At 43.3% G+C, this 25,085-nt stretch overlaps 1 protein-coding gene across 1 annotated transcript in view; it reads right to left on the reverse strand.

Annotated features, from left to right (window-relative positions):
* plxna4 (plexin A4) overlaps window positions 1-25,085 on the reverse strand; it is a 432,713-nt gene that overhangs the window by 184,477 nt on the left and 223,151 nt on the right. Inside the window, exon 4 of the mRNA XM_037538616.1 lies at window positions 21,874-22,005. Within this exon, the coding sequence (XP_037394513.1) occupies window positions 21,874-22,005 (132 nt within the window). The remainder of the gene's footprint in view (window positions 1-21,873; window positions 22,006-25,085) is intronic.

Raw genomic sequence — 25,085 nt, forward strand, 5'->3', positions numbered from 1 at the left:
AACACATCAACATATCACTAAAGTAGCAATAGAGCGGCATCCGAATGCATTAAATAGGATTAAATTAAAGTAAATATCTTGAAGATGTACTGCTAATGCAGTATTCACATTAAGCAGATGTGTTGTTGATAAGGTACATGACGAAGATTTAATAATACTTCCTTTACACAAAACCCAACCTTACCCACATTGACCCAACCTTAGGCCCTAATCCCTACCCTAACCTTAACCAAAACCTAAACCCTAATCTAGCCCTCACCCTGGCCATAATCCTAACCTTAACCTCAGCCAAAGCCTAATCCAATCAAGCTCCTGGTACTGAAGGGTGGCAGTGTGTCTGTAACAGCCGGTTGAGGATGTTGATTGTCTGTATTAATCCTGTTCCTCTCAGGTTAAACATCTGCAGATCTGAACTTGGACTCTCCAAATAAAGTGACAAACAACTGAATTCAGCAGATTATGAACACTTTTTATTTCTGCCTCTGTCTCTTGATAATCTACTGAGTGTATTCACTGCTGCCACATCATTGATATGTTGTTGATAATATATATATATATATATATATATATATATATATATATATATATATATATATATATATATATATATATAATTATTAATTAATATTCTGTGCATTTTGTTTATTCAAATATTAACACTTTTCTCAGCAAATAAACAAAAACTACACAAATAAATAGATTTTGAAAATGTGTCTTGGTTGCCTAAGACTTTCACACTTTTCCATTGATCCATTCACATTGAACATTTAATACAATGTAATGAGTTGCTGCTACTTTCAAATTCTGAAAAAATAAATGATAAAAAATAAAAAGAGAATATATAATGGCCAAATAAAGATTGTTCCCACAGTGACCTACATAGTGTAAACCACTTCAAAATGGAGTTAATTATCACCGTAGCAATGGAGTGAAATGCTGTTTGGAGAAGAAACCAACATTCTGGTTCACTTCAGAAAACCAATCCTACTCACTACAGTTCACGCTTTTCAGGCTGCTACATATCACATATTGCTACATATTGCAATTACACTACACCTTGCAAGACACTAAAAGACACCGGGGGACGTCTGATAAAATTGTCAAAAATCGGCTAACTATTCTGACCAATATTATTTATGATTGACTAGATTCAACAAAACACCCACATGGACTCATCTGAACATTTAAGGAAGGTGAGAATGCCAACAGCACACAATTCATTTGTTATGCAGCCTTCTTTGATATCAGCATCGCAAAGGCCTTATGATGTACATTTGTATGCACATGTTTAAACATCCCAAGTTAAATTACGTGCTTTATTTCTCTTTCATTCCTAATAATCTGATTATTAAAAAATCATGTTTACATATTTAAAAACATAAAAAATAAAAAAGCCATAGCTTTTGCCACATTTTATGTTTTTTTTTTCCCCAATGTGTTAAACTCAGCAAATAAACAGTGATTCTGCATTAAAATGTGCAGATATGTAACTTACATTTCACCACGGCACCCAAGCTTTTGCACATGTCTGTACTCTGCAGCCCTTTAGGGACACTTATAGACTAGCATGCCTCAACCAGCAGGCATCCATTTGCATGTACTTTAAATGCAGAGACTGAAAGTATTCAGTATTTTTTTTCACAGCAGTCAAACTGCCACTACAGGAACCTGACCACTATCTACAGCCACATCATAAGCCAACTCCGCACTGGAAAGGCGTGGATTTGGAGCGCCGCCACGCGCTGATGCAACAAATGTGATTAAGATGTAAAAGAGGCCACACTTAGGGCGAGTTCCCCTCCTGGTTTTGATCTGGTTTGGTCCAATCTCCCAGCGGGCAGCCGTTCCCCCGCAGCCAGGCATCCGCGGCCTGATGCATATCACCGGCCTGCATGCCGCCACAAAAACCAATCTCTCCCCACTCCATTTCACAGGCGTGAAGGTGCATTTTCCTACAGACATGCTCCTCAGGCTGCCAATCACACGTGGCTGAGGCGCTGACGCAGATCCGGCTGCAGATAGCCCTTGCCGGACGGATAGAGAGAGAGAGAGCACTGCTATAATAACGCTAAGGCTTTGGAAGTGCTGATGAAATTCCACTCTCTTTCAGAAGGGCCTTTCTTGATATTCATGAAAGGGGCTCAGTCAGAGTGCAGAGGTGTGCGTGCGTGTGTGTGTGTGTGTGTGTTATTAGCTTGTGATGGTGAGGAAAGCAGGGGTGAAATATCAGGTTATAAGGGAAGGGCTGTAACTGTAGAGCAACAGATGAACAGATGTAACTGTCTGAACTGAGCATGTAAATGAGCGTATTGTGTTACAGCTATACACACACACACACACACACACACACTGCTTTCTCATGATAATGGTAATGATAATGAGAATGATGATGATGATGATAATGAGGATGATGATGAGGATGATGACGATGAGGATGATGATGATGATGCAGTCGTGTTCAGAAGTGCCAACCTGCATGTTGTTTTGCTTTCCTATGTGAAAATAAGTGAACACATCCTCTACAGAGAATACACTGCACATTTAACACAACTACTGTTTACTGTAAAATACTGTTTACTTGAATTTAACACACTGGAAAAGGAATAAAACATGAAATGTATTATCTGTGCCAATTTACTGAATATTAAACTCAGTAACTAAACTGAAATTGTGCACTAAAATTTCTAGAAAAATGCCATATTCCAGGGTATTTTCCCCGTGGATGATGTGTTAACTTACTTTCAGTAAGAAAATCAACGTATAATTTGACCAGAAGTGTTCACACTTTTGCATACTGGGCAAGCAGAACCTGCAGGCCTTCAAGAGTCAGCCTTGTGCTTAACCGACTCACAACTTGCATATACATGACCTGCGACTCAACTCTGCCTTGTACTTAACTGACTGATACGGATGCTTAACTGATTCGGGACTTGACACGACATGCGCGCTCAACTTGGACCAACGCATTATTGACTCGTGACTCAACTTGAATTTGTGCTTAAATGACTCGCAGCTTGACACGACCGTTTGCTTAACTGACTCATGACTCAGACTTGTGCTTAACTGATTCTCGACTCGGACTCATGTTTAACTGACTTCAGTCTCGGACACATGCTTAACTGATTCAAGCTGAACTTGGACTTGCACTTTACTGACTCACGACTCAATCTGGATTTGTGCTTCACTGGCTCGCAACTTGACTTACACTTGGGGCCTAACTCACTCCTGACTCAACTTGGACTTAAATGACTCACGACTCAACTAGGCCTTTACTAACGTGAATTAATGCAGACTCATGCTTAACTCACTTGAAAATTGACTCAGACTCACGCTTTATTGGCTCGTGGACTCGACTCAGATTCACGCTTAACTGACTCAGATTCGCACTTTACTGACTTGTGACTTGATTCAGAGTGTAGGTGACTCATGAGTCAAATTCATGCCTAACTGCCTCACAACTTGGCGCAGACTCATGTGTACATGATTCATGACTCAACTCGGCCTTGTGCTTAACTGACTCACGACTCGACTCGGACTCATGTGCAAACGACTCGTGACTTGACTGGAAATTGTGCTTAATTGACTCGCGATTCGCATGCATGTGACTTGCAACTTAACTTGGCTTTACTGACTTGCGATGTATGTTTGGACTCCGGCCTTCTCTGCTCAGTCAGCCTTGAATCTAATCGCATGCTCAGTAAAGTAGAGACTATTTTTAGTTGACAGTATGATTTCCTCCACACACCTTACCCCCCCCCCCCCCCCTCTCTCTCTCTCTCTCTCTCTCTCTCACAGAATGCATTAGCACCTCAAGAAGAGCTTTTAAAAATGCTTTATGCTGATACAGAAACAGGTTGAAAGCCAGTGAACAGAGCCAGTGAACGTTTAGGATGTCACTCCTGCCTCTATGACAGCATCATGTATGAGGAGATGATGTCAAATGGTAGGTTTGAAAGCACAAACAAGCCACATATCTCAGATTGTGTGGGGATCTGTGGTTAGAAATGTGTTGTGTCCACTAGCAAACGCAATAAATGTCTCTAAACCACTTCTCACGGCTTAAAATGAAAGTCCAGTGATACTGTGGTTCACTCTAGTGAAGACGGCAGGACTTAAAAAGATACTTAAAATATCAGGCACAGCTCCAAAGGTCAGTATGTACATTTACACAGTTGACCAGAGATTAAATAACACTTTTCCCTCTTGATTTCTCTGACCTTTCTTTTTTTATCCCGTTTCATAGTCGCTCTAGTCGCATCTGTAAAGCAGCTTGTCACTAATCCAATTTTCAACATTTGAGAAACTATTTTTAATATAAAACAATATTTTCAAGAATTTAACTTAGGAATTTGTGTAAAACAGATTCATGTTTACTTTTTATATCATTAACGTTTTACTAAATTTAAAAAATATGTATTTTATTTTAAAAACTCGTTTGTCACAGAGATTTTGGTCACTGCTGTTATCAGGACTCTTATTTTATATTCTAACACAGTATTTTCAGCTCTGTTAAACTGCCTCTTTGGTCGAGGCTCATCAGAGAGGAAGCAGCTCAGGGCATGAGGAGGCGAGTCACACTCGCTCACTATATTTCGCTCATTTATTAATCATTTTGTTTATAAGGCAGCTCATAACTTCTGTGTGTCACTGGTGTTGTGAGCTTTAATGGCTGGGAAATTCAAATTTCATCCAAATAATGCCATAATTCTCATTTTTATTACTGATTTTAAACAGGTGCACAAGGTCGCCTGACGCCAACGAGTCAGCCAATTTACAAAATCCTCAGTTTTAACCAGAATGTCACTCGAGTCGCGTCACTGGTGTTACACCACATTCATACAACACCAGTGACTGTAAAACATGTTTGGAATGAAGCTCTGCTTTACACATATATGATAATAGGAGATGTTAATGGACATATTAAGATTTTTAACAAAACTACTGGGAAAAATCTTTTATTTGATGCCATTGGTTAAAAATACCTGATTCATTTCCGCTCCTGCCAGAAAAGTGGCCACTAGGGGGCCTGAGGAAGGAAATGAAGCCTTGCAGGTATTGATGGTGATAACTAAAGCTTGGTATAAATTGATATAAATGATTATTTCTCACTCACAGCTCATTAAAGCCAGCAATTCTGCCAAGAATGCAGATTATAAACTCTAAATACTACATCTGTGTCTGTAAGTAAGAGAGGAGCTATTTCATTATGGTTACGATTACATGAAGGTACCCGTTTGCCTAAAGTCTTGTTTTTGTTCAAAAAAATTAATTATATCCATTTTTTTTATCATCGAAACAGATGGAAAAATGTGCAGACATGAAGCTGTACATAAAGAAAGTCAACTGGAAGTAAACAGAAGTTATTCTGTAACTGTGCACTAGACCTCTCCCGGTTAAAGTGGAGGGTGCAGGTAAGGAAATCAAACACTGGCTGGAGTGAAACAGAACTAATGATCCTCTGAATGACTCAGGGTCACTGCTTTAATTGATCTGCCAGTCTAAGTGGACACTGCCAGTACAGTGAGGCTCTGTTCTCTGCACCAGCCCATAGATTAACTGAATAATGATTCAATGCTTTTATGCTCCGCTTCCTCTGCTTTAGAGCTGATTACTGTCCATATCTGATCACCAGGCAGCTGAACAGCCCAACGTCCTCATCTGTAAAACTCACACAGCTGTGATTTAAACATCGCAGAAAATGTAATTTACATGTCAAAATTTCAAGAGGGATGAGAGACATTTACTGAGACTGAAAGAGAGAGAGAGGGAAAGAGCGCAAGGACAAGAAGAAAAGAAAAGGCCCGGGAGAAAAGAAGCAGGAAAAGAGAGAAAAGGAGAAAACAGGACATAGAAGATACAGAGAAAGATATAGGAGATAGAAAGAAAGAAAGAAAGAAAGAAAGAAAGAAAGAAAGAAAGAGCAAGGGAGAGAAGAAGGAGGAAAGAAAAAGTGAGAGAAAAGAGAAGCAGTCAAGCAGACAGTGGAGAAAGTGAGAGTGAAGGAAAGAGAGAGAGAGAAAGGAAGAGAAAGAGAAAAAAGAGAGAGAAAAGGAGAGAGAAAAGAAAACAGAAAGCAAGCAAAAAAGAGAGAGAAGGAGAAAGAGAAAGAGAAGAGGCAGGAAAGAGAGAAAAGGAGAGAACAGGGCAAGAGCAAGAGAGAGGGAAGGAAACAGAGAGATGGGGAGGGAGAGAGAAATGGAAGGACAGAGAGAGAGCAAGAGGCAGAGAGAGAGAGAGAGAGAAGGAAACGGCATAGATGGGAGATGGAAGGAGAGAGAGAGAGAAAGACAGAGAGAAAGAGTAGGAAACAGAGACATAGGGGAAGGAGAGAGAGGGAGAGAGATGAGAGATGGGGAGAGACAGAGCAAGGCAGAGAGTGAGAAAGAGAGAAAGAAAGACAGTGAGAGACTGAGGGAGGGAGAGAAAGATGAAAGCAGAGTGAGATGTGGAAGGAGGGAGAGGGAGAAGGAGAGGGAGACAGACAGAGAGAGAGAGAGAGACAGAGACAGAGAGAAAGATGGGGGGGAAGAAGGAGAGAGAGAGAGAGAGAGAGATGGGGAGTGTGTGTGTGTGTGTGTGTGTGTGTGTGTGTGTGTGAGAGAGAGAGAGAGAGAGAGAGAGAGAGAGAGAACAGGAGAGAGAGATAGAGAAAGAGAGAAAGAGAGAGATATGGGGAGTGACAGAGAGAAAGAGAGATGGGGAGGAAGAGGGAGAGAGAGACAGAGCGAGAGGGAGAGAGAGAGATGGGGAGTGAGATGGATGGGGAGTGAGAAAGAGAGAGCGAGAGAGAGATGGAGAGAGAGACGGGGAGTGAGAGAGATGGGGAGGTAGAGGGAGAGAGAGACAGAGCGAGAGGCAGAGAGAGATGGATGGGGAGTGAGAAAGAGAGAGAGAGAGAGGGAGAGAGAGAGTGATGGGGAGGAAGAGGGAGAGAGAGACAGAGCGAGAGGGAGAGAGAGATGGGGAGTGAGATGGATGGGGAGTGAGAAAGACAGAGAGAGAGAGGGAGAGAGAGAGAGATGGGGAGGAAGAGGGAGAGAGAGACAGAGAGAGAGGGAGAGAGAGAGATGGGGAGTGAGATGGATGGGGAGTGAGAAAGACAGAGAGAGAGGGAGAGAGAGAGAGATGGGGAGGAAGAGGGAGAGAGAGACAGAGAGAGAGGGAGAGAGAGAGAGATGGGGAGGAAGAGGGAGAGAGAGACAGAGAGAGAGGGAGAGAGAGAGATGGGGAGTATGAGATAGACAGAGCGAGAGGGAGAGAGAGATGGGGAGTGAGAGAGAGAGAGAGTGCAGTATGATGGGGGAGCAGTGCAGAAGTCTAATCTCATTAGGCTGTGACTGTGTTAGATTATCAGTCATTTATCTCTCTCTCTCTCTGTGGAACTCACACGGCTTTAAAATGAAGCAAATCGACAAACAGCACCATCCAGCAGACGAGTGCTGATTTTAAAGCGAGGGAAGAGACCACTAGGAGCAGGATGAGGGTGAGGGCGAGCGTGAGGGTGAGCACAGGCCTGCGTGAAAACACTCGCGCTCTGAGAACGCTGTTCTACTCCACTACAGCGCAGTCTCCTCTGAAGTCATTCCTCATCACCTTCCTACAAGTTCAGGTCATCTGAGGAGACTGAGCGAACAGCAGCACAATGAAACTGCCTAATGCTAACCGCCAGCCGTCTTCCCTTCCCCACATTAGCATTAATATTTGCATTTTTGGTGGAACTGCTCCTTTAATCACGACAGTAATTTCATCTGTGCCAACCTCTTCCACAACCTCTCCAGTCAGCCTGAAATCCCATAGTAAACCCCACAGGTCCCTTCGGCACCGCTTCCTCCGCCGCCCGCCCGCCGCCTCGTCAGCTCTGAAAGTGCCAGTTTATTACGCTCTAATCCAGCAGGCTCATCTCTCCTTCACCGCTCCGCTGCCTTCATTAACACAGGCTCAGCTTAGAGACAGACTCACCTGCGCTGAGGGCGAACTCCACCACATCTGAGGTGTAAATTAGGCTGGACGAAGCGCTTTGTGTCTCAGGAAGCTCGCCAGCCCTCGCACTTCACAGCTCGAGGGGTTTCAAGGGGGATTCCACTGATTTTTCTACATTTTTGCATAATTTAATGAATTGTTAAGGTGTAAACACCGTCATTCAGAGTGGTTTGATGTGATGTGTTTTGCTGTGATGCAGTTTTGCTGTCTGGTTGGGAAGCGGTGTCACCCAACCCAAAAGTCGTTACACTGCAAAAAATATTTTCGTAGTTTTCGTAGTTCGTAAACGTAGTTTAAGAATATTTCTCCTGTTCTATGAGAAGGTGAGCAGCGTCTGTCCTGAGTTGGAGCTCTGCAGTGACTCTGAGAAACTGCTAGGAGAGAAGAGGTGGTCACACACGCAGCAAGACACGTGACCGCCCATCACTACCTGAGGAGCAACCAAATAACTGATATTGATTACTATATATTCTGAAATTTGTCTTGAATCTCTTATTTCCCTTTTCTTTTTCTTTGATTACTAATAACGCTGTAAATAACTCAGTTAACTAGTGATCTGTTATGATCTATAATGTCATCATTTTCTTATTTATGTTTGTGTTTCTCATTAACTGCTTTGGCAACAGTGCAATTACATTCATGCCAATAAAGCACTGTTGAACTGAGAAACTGAGCAGAGAGAGACAGAAAGAGAAGGAAAGAAAGAGAGAAAGAGCAACGTAGAGAAGAGGAAAAAAGAGAAACAGAAAGAAAATGAGAGAGCAAGCAAGAGAGAGAAAGAGAGAGGTAGAGAGAGCGAGAGACAGAGAAAAAGAGAAGGAAAGAGAGAGACAGGGGAAGGAGGGTGAGAGAGGGACAGAGGAGAGAGAGAAAGAGAATATCCTAATTAAATCACCACACCCTCTTCTTTCCACTCCACTTTTGCGAATGCTTGTGTCTTGAACATCATTGGTGCATGGAAGTTTCCATGGGTTGCAGACTGTCTTAAGAAAACAGGGCCCTCTCTCTCTCTTTCTCTCTCGACCCCTCTCTCTCTTCTTGGAAATGTGTAGCTGGTTTTCAATGAAGCAGAAGACTGATGACAAAAGCCCATCGAGGATGACATATGAAGCTAATCCATCAGCGTCCACCTCAGACTTTTTCACCCCTGAAGCGTGCACGCACACACACACACACACACACACACACATACACACACACACACACACACACACACACACACACACATACACACACACACACACACTTTGGTGCAACATTCTCTTTATTTTGACATCAAAAGGGTAATCAGGAGCACATCCAGACTGGTGTCAGGCAGCTTGTCAGAGGGAGATGAACTGCTGTAATATGAGCTATTATTTACCCCTCTCTCAACTTATCTCTCTCTCTTTAGATCAGAGCAGCTGATGCCAGCCTGCTCCTATAGATCTAATCCTACAACACAGCCAGCGCATCTGATCCAGTCTGGTTTACGACAGCAGTGCTGGGGCAAAGGCCCAGTAAACACAGCCTGCTTTAGGCTCAACAGCCTTATTAAAGCTGTAGCTGCAGTTGTGGGCTTGTTTACACATGCATTCGCAGCGGAGTGAAGTCTGTCAGAACAGCTTAATGTAGTGAACTGAAGAAGCTGGCTTTGCGTTTCCAGGCTATTTATCTAGGGTACTAGCTAAGGGGCTATCTTTCACTAACCTGGGTTAATGCTGTTGGATGTAACTAAGAGTAACTACGACCCCGTCTACACTTGCTCACACAGATAATGTTTAGATCCGGTCACTTCATGTGTCTTGAGTATCAGGATTGTACCTGGATAAAGCCAGGCCACATAAAAATGCAAGTGTAAATGCACCCAAGATGCATTTAAAACAGATACAAATGTGTTGAACATGCTGATGAAACAAACTGCCTAATAGCAACATGGACAGAGACACCTGTGCATAACACAGCATAACTGCCGACGACTTGCAGGAACCGTCCAAACTGATCACTGAAACCACTTCAGGATGTGTACCAAGACGCATTTGAGCAAAATGTCATACCAGCGTAAAACACATCCATCTCTTTAAGACAAATTCAACAACCAAACCCCCCCCAGTACAAACAAACCCCTCCAATTACACCTGACACCCTCTCATAAGTTCTTATTGGAGAACAAATCCCAAATAAGAAAACATTGGGGAAACTGTCACAGACTAAAAAGGCTCGAAGCTCAATTCAGATTCTTGTTCAAATTCTCCCATTCCACCTTAAATGGTACAGCAGTTACATTCTGGCACCATTTAAGGTGGAACAGGAAATTTCTAACTAGAATCAAGCGAATGAGAAGTTGACTTCAGTCATGCAAAAGTACGCTGAGAGACATTTTACAAGAAACTATTCCATGTTTGGAAAAGTTTCCTGCTGGAGATGTGAGAAAAGCAACTATAGCTGAGCTAAAACTTAAAGCAGAGCAAAGTAAGTCTGTGTTTTTTGTTTATATTATATTTTTTAGTCTATACTAGCACATCAGCACACCCTGAGACATATTTACAACCAAGATGGTAAAATGGGCATAAAATGTTGCAGCTCCCAAGGCTCTTCTTAGCATTTGGGTTGCCACCTCTGACGTATCGTGTATACAGTCAGTGGTTCTATCTCCTCCATAGTTGTAGCCTCTCAGTGCGCATACAGCTCATAGAGGTCCTCAAGGGGAGCTGGAGCTTTTAGTGCTTTTGTTAGTTTGCTGCTTGTTGATTTGTCTGTAGGTCTTCCGGAAGCGCTGTCCAGTGCAGCTTGCCAAAGACCATTTTAAAATCCATTTCAAAGCTGTATATGAACGAGAGGGCTACAATGGCAGATTCTTTCATAGCAACATACAGCGCGCTGCAGCCGGGCTTCGGCCCGCACCACTACAGATTGTCTGAAGGGTCAGAGAAGAAAAATGCATCAACAAGATTAAAAATGACCACATTTACAGTCCTAAATGTGAATGTAACTATATTTCCAGATATGAAAAGACCCCGAGCTTCATGCAAAGTCAAATGTCCTTCACTGAATGCAACAGGTGCTTTACTGACCGCAGGGAAATGACTGTCTGCTTGAACTGGAAACTGGACATCCTGTTATGCCACAGAGAATGTGCCAGAAAGGTGTTGCTTTCACGGCACACGGACACATGTGCACAAAGTGCCCACATGACTATGACACTGGCCGGTTTGGGCCGTAGCCACAGCTAGAAGGGCTAGCGGGTGTTAGCTTAGGCCTTGCGGGCTCAGATGGAAAATGCAATTATTTCTGCTGTGAAGCCAGCCACTCCGCACGCTAAGTGGATTTGTGTTCAGCCTCTGATGCTGCGGACCCAGCAGCAACACACACACACACACACACACACACACACACACACACACACACACACACACACACACACACACACACGCACACACATATATCAGAGCTAATTCTGTTGGAGCTGTATCATCAACCCTACAGGCGCCACGCATCACTACCACCCAGACTGCAGGCACACACGCAGCCCCGCAAAACACCACTCACAACATGCATGTTTCACTTTTACCCCCCCCCCTCTCTCTCTGTGTCTGTCTCTTTCACTTCTGCTAAAAGGCTTAGGAGATCTACCCCAATGGATCACTGCTGCTATTACAATCACATAATGTTTGGTTGCTTTGTTTATGTACAAATTTGACTAGACACGGGCGGAAACAGCTGCTCTAGAAACAGTGCTAAGTGCTAGAGAGATGTTGACCAGTTTGCTCAATGAATTATTCTGCATTCTGACTATTATAACTGTGATGTTTTCACTAGGAGATCAAGCAGGATCCTTATGTTTAGTGCAGCCAGTCTGTGTTATGACTGTATGATGTAAATAGCATGAACCAGCCAGATTGGTTGAGTGAAAGTAAGTTAACACTGTTCCTCGACAAGGGAGCAAACTTAGATGTCACGTTTTTCTTCATATTTTAGTGCACAGTTTCGACTGAATTTAAATCTTGTGTGGTTTTGATGTGTTTGTTCCTCAGTGGTCTGGTGGTCCCACCACATTATTGTTTTATTAAATTAATATAGCCATAACAATTTATATAAAAATACCAGATGTTTAAAATATCACCAAGTGTCCAGCGTAGAGTTCTCCTTTAGCAGCTGTAGCCAGTCAGCAGCCTGTCCACGCTGTCCACCCTCACACACACACACACACACACACACACATACACACTAACAGCAGGCCATGTAGGAGGAGAACAGAGTGAAGGACACAGCACCTCCACACTTTTACTCCCCGCGGGTTCAGCCCAACACCACATGTGTAATATAAATGTGTGGGGGGGTGAACGGAGTGAAGATGTTATAAATGAGGAGACTGGCCACTGGTTGAAATATGAATGGGATGCTTGTAGCGCTCGAATTTAAGTATAAGTAACACTTTTTAATCACACAAACGGGAAATTTCACCTCCACATTTAATGCATCCGTGAAGTGAAACACCACATACACACTAGTGAGCACACTTGCCCGGAGCGGTGGGCAGCCCTATCCACAGCGCCTGGGGAGCAATTAGGGGTTAGGTGTCTTGCTCAAGGGCACCTCAGTCATAGACTGTTGGTGCTGGGGATCGAACCAGCAACCTTCCAGTCACAGGGTTTGTTCCCTAACCTCTAGCCCACGACTGCCCGCAAGCTAGTGGCCCCTACTGACCCATATCCTATAAGGACTTTGTTTACACGGCACAATCACACTGTCCTATGAGTTCCACTAGCCTGAAACGGCTGGAGTGAAACTTCGGGTGTAAATATGCGGCTCTGCAGCTCCGCAGTCAGACCTTTCTCCACAGGCCTGTAAACGCTGCTGCATCACGACTCTGCATGTCTGAAATGTTGAGACTTCAACTTGCAGTGCTTCACTAATAAGTGCCAAATCACAGTCACTGGCTCTCGTCCCTCCTGAAGCGAGCTGAGTAAAGCTCGCAGCCCTTTGTCTCGACATCTCTTCTCTAAGACAATAGGCTACAGTTTAAAGTGGGTCACCGTGCAAAGCCAATAAAAAGACTTTCATAAAGCAGATGTCACTCCGGGGGGATTACGGCAGGCAGGGCCCCGTACAACTGCCTCTGAACGCAGGGCCGTAATTGAAATTAAAGGTTGTCCTTATTAAACTTTTTTTTTTCTGATGAGGTGGCAGATGCCGAGTGTCCGTCTGAAGGAGCAGCGAGCCGCTCCCCCCCGAGGGTCAGCGGAACTGAGCGTTTGTGCAATTATACCGCAGTTACAGTCTCGCTATAATTCACACTTTAGCTACCTGGAGCTCTAATGCTCCTTATATGAATAATTAAGAGCGTGAGTTATGCGTTAGGCTAATACTGCATGCTGTGACATTCTAACAGGCCATAAGGCTCTGCACAGGTGACTCAGGAGCAGCAGAGAGAGCGAGAGAGCTCCACGTCCATCTGTCTCTCTGTTGATCAGTGTGTATATCAGTGGTGAAGGGTGATGATTAGAGGTATCAGTTCAGACTGTTCATTTCCAAAAGCTCTGTTACAAATAAGGTAATTTCGGCTAGCGTCCCTATGGGGTTTCTTATTGTGTCTTAGTACTAAGCTAACACTGGCCAAAACATTCGAAGGTCATGAACACATTTGGATGCATATTTTAAGCTTGTAATAGACATGCATTTTACCTTATATATCAGTTTTGCATTGACCCTTCGAGTATTCACAGTCAGTGACATATCTAGACTAGAAGGCCCAGAGTGACGTTTTCCAGCCACTGAAAATCAAAACGTGACTGGTTGATGCCTCTGTCACTTCCTAGTGAAGTTAGTAGTCAATTGGACATATTAGGCCTTCAGTTCAGCTCCTGAAGGCCTAACCAATGGGAGAACAGGCTTGGCTGTATCTACATAGATACCACAGAAATAAAAATCCTGATATGGATAATTTTCTGTTTAGTGTTTCAAGATTTTAACCCAAAACTAAACAATGAAATAGAAGATATACTACAACACTTGGAGACTTTAAATACAAAACGTATGATTCCATTAAATATGAATGAGAAGAAGATGCGAAGAGGAAAAAATATGGATTTTTGATGGAATTTTATTTCACTGAAAGGACCAAGTTATCTTGTACAGACAACTGAAGAAAGAAGATAGAAAGAGAAATAGAGAGGAGAAAGACGGAGGGAGAGAGGAAGAGAGAGAGCGAGGGGGGAAAGAAAAGGAGAGAGCGCGAGAGAAAAAGAAAACGAGAGAAAGAGGGAGATAAAAATATATAGAAATATATAAACATGATACACAAATAAGCAGAAATAGAGATAGTGAGGGAGAAATCGAGAAAAAGAGAGAGAGAGAGACAAAAAGAGCAAGGGAGAAATCGAGAAAAAGAGAGGAGAGACAGAAAGATAGAAAGAGTGGGGAAAGAAAGAGAAAACGAAATAGGGAGATAGATATGACAATGACAAATAGCAATAAGGCATATAAAATAAGGAGAAAGACAGAAAGAGAAAGGGAGGAGAGACAGAAAGAGCGAGGGAGAAAGAGAAAATAACAGAGAGGAGAGAGAGAAGGAGAGAAAAGGAGAGAGAGAGATGCTGATGATAAGCTTCATTGTAAATGGAAGCCAGTCTTCTAATGGAAAAACACTGAAAATATGCTGTAAAGAGACTGTAAAGATTCAAAAAGCACTGAAGCAACTTTTTTTAAACTGCTGACTGAATTCACTTGAATCCACAGACAGAGCCGCATACGGAACCAGAACACCACTGAAAATAAGTTCACATCCTCTACAGGGAACCCTTGTGTGGTGCTGATGTGTTTGTTACTCAGAGGTCTGGTGGACCCACCACATTATTGTTTATTAAATCAGCACAGCCACAACAATTTGTGTTAAAATGTCACAAGTGTCCAGCGTAGGGTTCTCCTGTAGCAGCTGTAGCCAGTCAGCAGCCTGTCCGTGTTGTCAACCTTCACACAGGGTGAAGACACTGAAAATGTTTTTTTTCACAGAAAATGAACAAAGAACAAGAATCTGAGGTTGAAATAATATTAAATTACATCAGTGTTTCTTTTGGTAGACACTTTAAATGGGTCCCACAGACCTGAACACCACACAGGGGATAAATTTAGCAAATAAACAGTAACTGAGAGGAAAGACGCGGAGCTGAAACACGAAGATGCCAAGACTTTGCCTGTTTTCCCGGGACTAAAGACAGAGAGGGTTTAAAGTGCAGTGATGAAGGCGTGTTTTAAGAGAGGCAGTGTGTGTGGACACAGCATGTATTGTTGCTGGGCTTTGGCGTCAGTGATCACTGCTGGGGTTTGTGAGCTTCAGTGAAAAGCGAGCCTTCAGCCTAAAATGACAGCGTTGCTAATTATGAATAAGCGTGAAAGGGCGGCATTTAGCGTAAAGCGACTGAAACCGTGCTGAGTGGCCCCCTGCTAGCTTCCATTCATTGTTAACCGTGTTAGCATGTTGAGCCGTGTTAGTGGCAGCTGGCCTGCAGGAGCGCCTTGAACCTTCTGCTGCTACTGTGAGAAGATCCAGTCCAGCTGCTGTAGAGTTATTTGTGCTGTCCTGTTTTAACTGAAGTTGTAAAACATTGCACATTCCAGTCTAGGTGCCTCCACTAAGAACACATTTTTGCAGATTTTAGTGCACAGTTCATCACTCTATCTCCATCTCTATCCACTCATTCTCCATCCCTTCATCATCACTCCATTCCTCCATCCTTCATTACTCTATCTCCATCTGTATCCATCCATTGTCCATCCCTTCATCATCACTACATTCCTCCATCCTGCATCACTTTTTCTAAATTCCTCTATCCTTCAACACTATATCTCCATCTCTAACCATCCACTCCCCATCCCTTCATCATCACTACACTCCTCCATCCTTCATCACTCTATCTCGATCACTATCCATCCATTCTACATCCCATCACTCCATCATTCTATCGGTCTATCCTTCCATCCCTCCATCGCTCTATCCTTCCATCTGTCCATCATTTCTCCATTTCCATTGCTCCATCACTCCATCCCTCTATCCCTGAATCACTGCATCTCCATCACTCTGCCTCCATCCTTCTATCATCACTCTACCTCCATCCCCCCACCCCTCCATCATTCCATCCCTCAATCATCACTCCATCCTCATCCCCAGGCCTTTGATCCCTCCATCTCCATCCCTTCATCACTCTATCGCTGTATCTTCCATCCTCCATCCCTATTCCTTCATCACTTTTGCACTCCATTCATCCATCCCATCATCAACAATCCCTTCATCACCCTATACCTCAAACGCCATCCCACATCACTCCATCATCCATCCTTCTCAGTCTCCTTTCACTTCACCTCTCTTCCCTAAAGTGCATCTCTTCATCTTCCATCATTTCTTCCCTCCATCACTCTTAACACTCCTTGCTTCCATCCCATCACTCCATCATCTGTCTTCCATCACTTTATTCCTTTCATTAGTTCATCTCATCCTCACTTTCATCCCATTCATTTAATCTCTGCCACTTCATCACTCTATTTCTCATCCTTCCATTTTCCATCCTTTATCATGTCATCTCCATCTCTCCTTTACTCCATCAATCGATCCCTACATCACTTCCTTCTCCATTCCTTCTTCACTCCATCTCTCCGTCCCTTCATCTTCCTCTGCACTCTCAACAGTCCATCACTCATTCACTCCACCCCTCTATCCCTCCATGATTTCATCCCTCTATCACTATAATACTCCATCCCTTATCCAGCGTCCGTCTTATTTATCCCCTCTTTTCCTCTCTCCTCTCTTCTACTTTCTCCTGTTTGTTCTGCATTTCTCCAGTATAGAGGTCGGAGCAGCAGGGGGGCACTGAGCCAGCGTTGCTGCTTCTCTACAAAGTTTTCCACAGAGAGGATACAGAGAAGATGGCTACAAAACTGCGTAAACAGAGGAGAAGAGAGAGACAGACAGAGAGTAAAGACGAAAGGAATAAAGACGAAAGATTTCACAAGAGAGAGCATTAAAGTCTGAGCAATGACGTGAAAGTCTTAACTGTATCACTGCTGTCAGGACAACCTCATTTTTCAGTTATTTACATTATTTGAAAATGCCTGTTGTTTTGTGTGTGAATATTGTCTGTAAAGTTCATGAGAAATAGACTAGAAGAAACAAAGAAACGGTCCAAAATGGCCTGGAAAAATTCTGGTTCCATTGACTTACATTAAAAGTAGAGTATGTTTTTTCCTTCTGCTGTAAAGTTACCATTTTATGCTATATATATATATATGGAGAGAGGAAAAAGAACAAAAAGGGAAGTGGAGGAAGAGAAAGAAAGACGGAATCAGACAGAGATAGAGACTGAGAGACATTAAATTAAAAACATCCCTGAATAAGCAATTCACTGCTGTCGGGACAAAACATCGTATCTCCATTTTTTCAGTTTTTAACATAATTTGAAAATACCTGTTGCTCTTTACATTGTGTATAAATTTCAAGATAAGGCCCAAAATGATGAATTCTGGTTCCACAGACTTACGTTAAAAGTAGAGCATGTTTTTTTCCATCTCCTGTAAAGTTACCATTCCGGGAGATACGAGGTTTTCTTCACACAGCAGCGATACGTTATAACATATGTCATATATTAGGCCGTGCCTATGTGTGTACAGTCTGAGTCTGATATCTTTGCCATGCAGTTATGAAAAGCTTGAGCAGTCATAAAAGAGTTGAAGTGTGTTGCATCACAGGCAATTAACCTTTTAAAAGAAGCCTAAATAAATCTTTCAGTGAGCGCTCAGTGAATCTGTGAGTGCCAGACTGAGCAGGGATGTCAGCTGAGCGCGCGGATGCGCATTTACATCTCGGCTCCGGCTCGAAATTCTCAAGGCAAAGACCAAACAGCGTCTGAAGTGCTGCTTCACAGACAGCACGGCTGTTTGAATAACAGAGTATTTTCTTTATACTTTGATCGATAGTGGACGTTGCCTACTTACTAATGAACTCTATGTTCATTAGACTTCTCATAGAGTTCAGCTTCGGCTAATTAACCGCATCTCCTCGCAGAAGTGAATAAAACATTTAAGGATTTCAAGTGGCCTCTGTTTGCGTTTGCATGTGCGCGCGGTGGAGGGGGTGGTAGTGGGGGAGGGCTGTAACGCGTGTTCACTAAATAGCTTCTAAATTTATTTATGATTCCCCTGTAGAGGACATCCCAAGATGTTTGTACCAAACAGAAAGCAGATGACAGAGCTCTCTAACTGGGCTAATAGGCTAATTGCGGCAGGATGAGATCATTTACTATGAAATTAATAGCCGCCGCCTCTTATTTGTTCTGTTGTTCCTCTATCAGCAAGCGCAGGTGGGGGTGTCCATGGCCCAGTTTTAAGATTTGATACAGTGTTGCTAAAACTGTTTGGCATTGTTCTTTATGCTTTCTGGCCACTTTATTGGAAACCCCAGCCTTGTGGCTCCACTTTGCTGGTGTATAGTTAGACATTGCAGCTCATCTGTTGCTATACACAATATGTTTTAGCCTTTCAAGTGTGTAGCCCTTCCTGAGTGGTCAGATTCTGTCCACTGATGGTCCTTTCAAATAACTGCTGGTTAACAGCAGTGCTGTTAGTTGACATAAGAGAACAGCCAGCAGTGTAGTTCAAATGAAAATGACCCTGCAAAGCAAATCCACATGTTATTGGCCAAAATGATGCAGTTAGGATCATTCTGAGACCTCCCCCTGATTGTGATTGGTCCAAATCTCTGCCTTGTTTGTTCTAAGACCACCTCCTGACTGGTCCTAATCTTCATGTCAGTCATTCCCATTTACAGCACTTGGCTGATGCTCTTATCCAGAAAAACTTACAGTTTGATCATTTTACACAGGTAGGCCAAGGTGGTGTTAGGAGTCTTGCCCAAGGACCCTTATTGGTATAGTGTAGGGTGCTTGCTTTGGTGGGGGATTGAACCCCAGTCTACAGCGTAGAAGGCAGAGGTGTTAACCACTACACTAACCAACCAACCATGTCTCCCCCTGACTGTGATTGATCCTAATCAGTGTGTTGTTCGTTCTAAGAATGCCCCTTGACTGTGATTGGTCCTAATTACCATGTTGTTCATTCTGAGACCTCCAACTGATTGTGATTGGTCCAAATCTCTGCCTTGTTTGTTCTAAGACCACCTCCTGACTGTGACTGGTCCTAATCTTCATGTCAGTCATTCTGAGACCTCCCCCTGACTGTGACTGATCCTAATCAGTGTGTTGTTTGTTCTATGAATGCCCCTTGACTGTGATTGGTCCTAATTACCATTTTGTTTATTCTGAGACCTCCCCCTGACTGTGATTGGTCCTAATCACTGTACTGTTCAATCTGAGACCTCCCCTTGACTGTGATTGACCCTATTCAGTATGTTGCTCATTCTACGATCTCCCCTCTGACTATGATTGGTCCTAATCACTGCACTGTTCAATCTGAGACCTCCCCTTGACTGCGATTGACCCTATTCAGTGTGTTGCTCAGTCTAAGACCTCCCCTCTGACTGTGATTGGTCCTAATCACTGCACTGTTCAATCAGAGACTTCCCCTTGACTGCGATTGACCCTATTTGTCACGACTGGCCCCTCCCAGTCCTGTCCATATGTGTTTGTTTTGGTTTTCTAGTCTTAGCCCCTCGTTTCATGACTCCATCCCTGATTGTCTCCACCTGGTTTTTCACCTGTCCCTCGTTTTCCATGTGTATTTAAGCCCTGTGTTTGGCCCTGGTCTTTGTTGCTTGAATCTCTGTCTGCGTTGTTTGTAGTGTTTAATTGTTGTTTGAGGTTCTGTGGTCTTTATTGTCATGTCTGTCCCGTGATCTCTACCTGTTGGCTATACAAACGTGGACCGTTCTGACCATGAACCTGAATTGGCCCTTAATAAATCTCGCTTATCTCTGCATATGCGTCTGCCTCCTCGCTATTATGTTGTTCATTCTAAGACTTCCCCTCTGACTGTGTTTCTTCCTGATCACTACTTTATTCTGAGACCTCCTCCTGACTGTGAGTGTTCTTTTTAAGTATTCTTTCATCATTTGTGTACTGTATATTGATGGCTTTAGCCTTCTCCCCCAAGCATGTGCTAGAATTCACCTTCCCAGCTTGGTAGCATTGTGTGATGGGGAGGCCCAAGTAGGAACTGGACATGAGTAATTGGGGAGAAGATTGGGGGAAAAAAGAAACTGACCAATGGCACCTGGAGTAAAGAGTGGCTGATCAATTGTGTATGACAGCAGACCTACTGTACATCTATATAGTGGACCTATAAGGTAGGTAAACTCTACAAAGTGTCAACTATGTGGAAGTACAAGGTTGGGTTGATTCAAGGTTCTGGGTTCCTCCCATATTCTGCTCTAGTTTTCCTTTAAGAGTGATTCACATGCTATGCCAAATCTAGAAGGAGAATACATTCTTCTGGCCAGTGAATGTGTGAGTTTGGCACTCACAAGTGCCCAATTTCCCAGAGCAGTTTCTCTTCTGCCAGACAAAAGCCCCGCCAGCCTAGCTGAGAACGTATTGAAGCCCGGCACCTTTCTTCTTGACATTACCTGAGGTTGGTTTCATTTGAAAAGACGGAGCTGAAGAGCTCTTTTTGAGCTCCGCTTGCTTGTGATATTCGACACTAGCTTGTTGAGACCCTTCAAGTGCTCCAGCTGCCTTTCTGGGTGTGCGTATATGTGTATCTGTTTGTGTGATTGAGCATGTCGGAAGACCTTGTCCTCGTTGCCGGCAAGATGAATGGACTCACTCACCACAGCCATCGTTCAGCGAAAGACCTAGAGGCCAGTTCAGCTGAAAAAAATGCATTTGCAAGTATGCTTAAGCCTGTACAAAGATCAGAGGTCATAAGTGAAAGGTTCGGTCCAGAGAGTGCATCGCTGAACATCTTCGCTGGCTGCTTCACTCTGTGTGGGAGTTTCTGTAGCTGATGAGCCGCTCTGCTCCAAATGAACCTATTCATAGATCCCTGTTTGCATTGTTATATTAAGTGCTAAGTCAGGAGTTCTTACTGTTTTTTCTTCTCTTCTTCCAGCCCACACCCTCAACCGTAGCCAAGAAAATCAAGCAGCCTGTATCTTCGCAAAACAGCCACCTCCAAACCAGCCACCTCTCACTTTCCAACTTCTTTGCGTTCATAAACAAACCCTTCCATAAGAACTTTCTCAAACTTTTAGCTCATTTTGGATGCGACAGGAATCATGCTGTTTTGACTTTTTTTGAAACAAAGTGACCCCAAGTGGAGTTTGAACCCCCAATCTGGACACCTCTGCATTACCTATTTCTAGTAATTTGCTCGTTTTCTTTCAGAGTGAGTGTAAGTAGTGCATACACGTGCACTCGTGAGAAAGTGCCTTTTATTCTGTGTAGTGAACGCAGTGCTTTATGTGTCGTAATGGCCTACAGGCTTTAGCGATGCTGGAGAAAACACTGCAGTGTCCAATCTACTCCATTACGCACACTGCGGCATTTTCAGTCAACACGAGTAAATTGCGCCTGTGCACACTTATGTGAGCCTGCACCAAAGAGAGAGTTCGTAAAGTCTAATGCACCACTCCAGCCTCTCTCTAGCTCTTTCTAATTTACATTACTGTGTTTAAACACTCTCTCTCTCTCGCTCGTTCACTTTTCACTCTCTCTCTTTGCAGCATCTCCCCTCTGCAGTAGTAGCCTAATTACCGTAAGTGATCCCACCTATTGTCAGAATTTTCTGGCAGGTGTGCAGTTAAGAGAGCGAGAGAGAGCGAGCGTGCGAGGGTGTGCGAGAGAATGATAGGTATATTCTGAACGAGCATAATTTTATCCTCCGGCATTCATAGGTCTGCCGTGTGTGTATGTGTGTGTGTGTGTGTGTGTGGATGCTCACTGCAAAGAGAGAAAAGGCCAAATGACTCACCTGGGTCTCCGACATCACGTACAGGAAGTGCTGATCTGCTGAGAAGGCCATGTCCCGCAGGATCGGCCCGTTCTCCACCACCTGCACCGTCTCGTACTGCAAAGCGCCATGAGCCGTCCCATCCACCCGAATCTGAAAAAGCCAGAGACAGACGCCGTTACTAAATCTGGGACTGAAGCACTGATTGCATGGGTGGAGATTGAGTTAGGGCAGCTTGTTAGACAGCTGGACAAGGTGTGATGTACCAGGAGCTGTTAGTTCAGCAAAACATTATCCTGCCCTCATAGAGCTGGTCCGCAATGGTGGTTTTAAAGTTTTTCTACAGAACATCTGGTGCATGTAGGCGCCTGAACAATTGAGCAAGTGGAGTACCTGCAAATATGGGCTTTTTCTACTTTTTATTCAAACAAAAAGTTCACTTCCAGTGTAAGTTAGAAGGGTAAAGTTTCAAACAACTGTAGTGTAGCAGTCTTTAACTATAGTGTAGCAGTCTTTAACTATAGTGTAGCAGTCTTTAACTATAGTGTAGTAGTTTTTCACTAGTAGTTTGAATTACAGTGTAGTAGTTTTTAACTATAGTGTAACAGTCTTTACATGGTAGCAGTCTTTAACTAGTGTGGGAGTCTTTAACTACAGTGTAGCAGTCTTTAACTATAGTGTAGCAGTATTTAACTACAGTGTAGGAGTTTGTAACTATATTATAGTAGTGTTTAACTATAGTGTAGCAGTTTTTAACTAGTAGTTTACTACAGTGTAGTAGTCTTTAACTACAATGTAGCAGTATTTAAGTACAGTATAGCAGTATTTAACTACAGTGTTGCAGTTTTTAACTATAGTGTAGTAGCTTTTAATTTGGTGTAGCAATTTCTAACAACAGCCCTGCTGGCATAGACCAGCTAGTCAGCTAAACCATTACCAGACTACACAAGACCAGCATAAACCAGCACAAACCAGCTTAGACTTAGTACTTTTAACCTACAGTGTAGTGGTTTTAGCCAGCAGTGTCGTAGTTAAAAGGCTTCAGCTGGGCACTTCTAAGCTAACAGGGCAGTAGCATTTAGCCAAGTGTGGAGCAGTGTATCATAAGCTAACTTCAGAATTAACTAGCAACTTAAGCAAGCATTAACCAGCTTTTGTTAGCATCTTGTACAATGACTTAAAAGTACAAACTTTTCACCCCTACTTCCACAGGTGCTGCTGATTAAACGGTAAAAACAGACAGATAGATTTGATGTGTAATTATCCACACTAAGGCTGCCACTGAAGATGCCCCAAAACAGCCATAACTGACTCATATTCTGATCTGAGTCATGCCCATTAGGCAGGGGAAAAACAGTCTCCCTAACTATCTGTCTCACTGTCACTCACACAGACTCTGTGCACCTAAAATCCTGTGAGAACCTGCAAAGTCCTGACATGTTAATCTTTCATCACCTGTTTATCTCTAATGACTAACACACTTGCCTTTTTCACTGCTTTTCAGAGCTGCTTCAGCAACGTCTGTCTCACCCTGCGAGCTCCCGATTCCCCTGAAAAAGCCTGTTCAAACTCGCGCATGTTGAACTCTGACATGTTCAGCTTGTATTGTCTCTTCATCCATAATAACTAAAACACTTCCCTCACTTTCAAGAACTGTGCTAGTGCAATGTACACTTTTCCTTCTCTGAAATTTCCATGATGTCAGGGAGCTTCTCAGCGCAGCAACAGCTTTCCTCTGCCTTTGTGCTGATGCCATTGTATCTCTACATTGTTCGGGGCCTTATCGACCAGAGATCTGCTCCAACACAAAAGACCTTCAAAACAGTCTCCAATCCCTTCATTTTGTCTTTCTGTCTCAAAGGTTTAACCTCTCTCTGTTTGTTTTTTTTCCCCTTTTCTCTTCTCAGCTCTTCTGCTGAGCGAGCCATGATCTTGGTTAGTATTACAATCTCTCTCTCCACATCAAAAAGGACTAAAAGCAAAGAAAAAAAAATTCCCCTTTCCACAAGAGCCAAGGCCGCATTCAGCAGGTCTGTTATCTAATCCCTCCAACTGGGCCACTGTGTCTTCTGTCTGTAATCTGAATAGTGTTGTTTTGAAGATTTTGATGACTTTGTATTCAGGTTGCATGATACAGATGAAATAATACTGTTATGGTTATATTGCAACTGCAATACAACTTGCAGTATGTAGTCAATTCTTAGCTGCTTTATTGTGTTTTTCAGACGTTTCGTGCTCAATAGTGTATCAAATTAGAAGGATATGCATCTTAACCAACTCCAGAGGGACACCTAATAATGGAATATGGATACAATTATTCTCACTAATGGCGTGGATGCATAGAAACTCCCATTGTATGGAGTAATGATCTAGATATACTACCTCCGTTTTCATTACCCATCTCTTTTCCTAGGTTCTGTGTGGCTTATGTGACTATTCTATTGAGTGATTTACAAAAGAGTCACTCAAAGCCCATATGGATATTTCATTCAGCCCCTGGCATATTTAACTCAGTTATTGGCAATATTTCACTGGAGCCTTTAAGGATTTGGTACAAGCGGCCCAAATACGATCTTCTTCCTCATAGCTGACTTCATATGTGTCTGATTTGAGACGCTGTCATATGTGGTACTGCAATCCGACACGTATCTGATCTGCGGCAATATGGCTCGGCCTGAACAGCCAGATTGGAATTCATGCGACTTTTACATCAATCCAGTTCCACATTTATCATAATATTTCGCACTGCTGAGGCCTTGTGAACATTCGGCTGATGTTTCTGTATAAATATTTAAAGTGACTCCAAAATCCAAGATATTTTGACAGGAATGGCCGAACGCTGCCACAGGAGAACGAGGCTGCAGTGTTAAAGAACAGGTAAAAGTGTGAAAGTGAAGTTTAAAGAATCCAAGGACACGAGCCAAAGAAGTGACCACGCCGTTTATAGGGTGAGCTCAAAAACATCCTGGGTGATCCCAGCGGTCATCGGGAGGAAGGCAGGATACATTCTGGACAGGTTACCAGTCCATCGCAGGGCAGACAGAGAGACATACACAATCACTCACACCTATTTACCATGTCCAACTGGCCTGACTGCATGTCTATGGACTGTGGGGGGAAACCGGAGAACCCAGAGGACACCCAGGGAGAACATGCAAACTCCACACAGAAAGGACACTGGTCACCCGGCCCGGGGAATCGAACCCAGGCCCTACTTGCTGAGGCGACAGCGC

The sequence above is a fragment of the Pygocentrus nattereri genome, chromosome 1 (assembly GCF_015220715.1).
Source record: "Pygocentrus nattereri isolate fPygNat1 chromosome 1, fPygNat1.pri, whole genome shotgun sequence".
Lineage (NCBI taxonomy): Eukaryota > Metazoa > Chordata > Actinopteri > Characiformes > Serrasalmidae > Pygocentrus > Pygocentrus nattereri.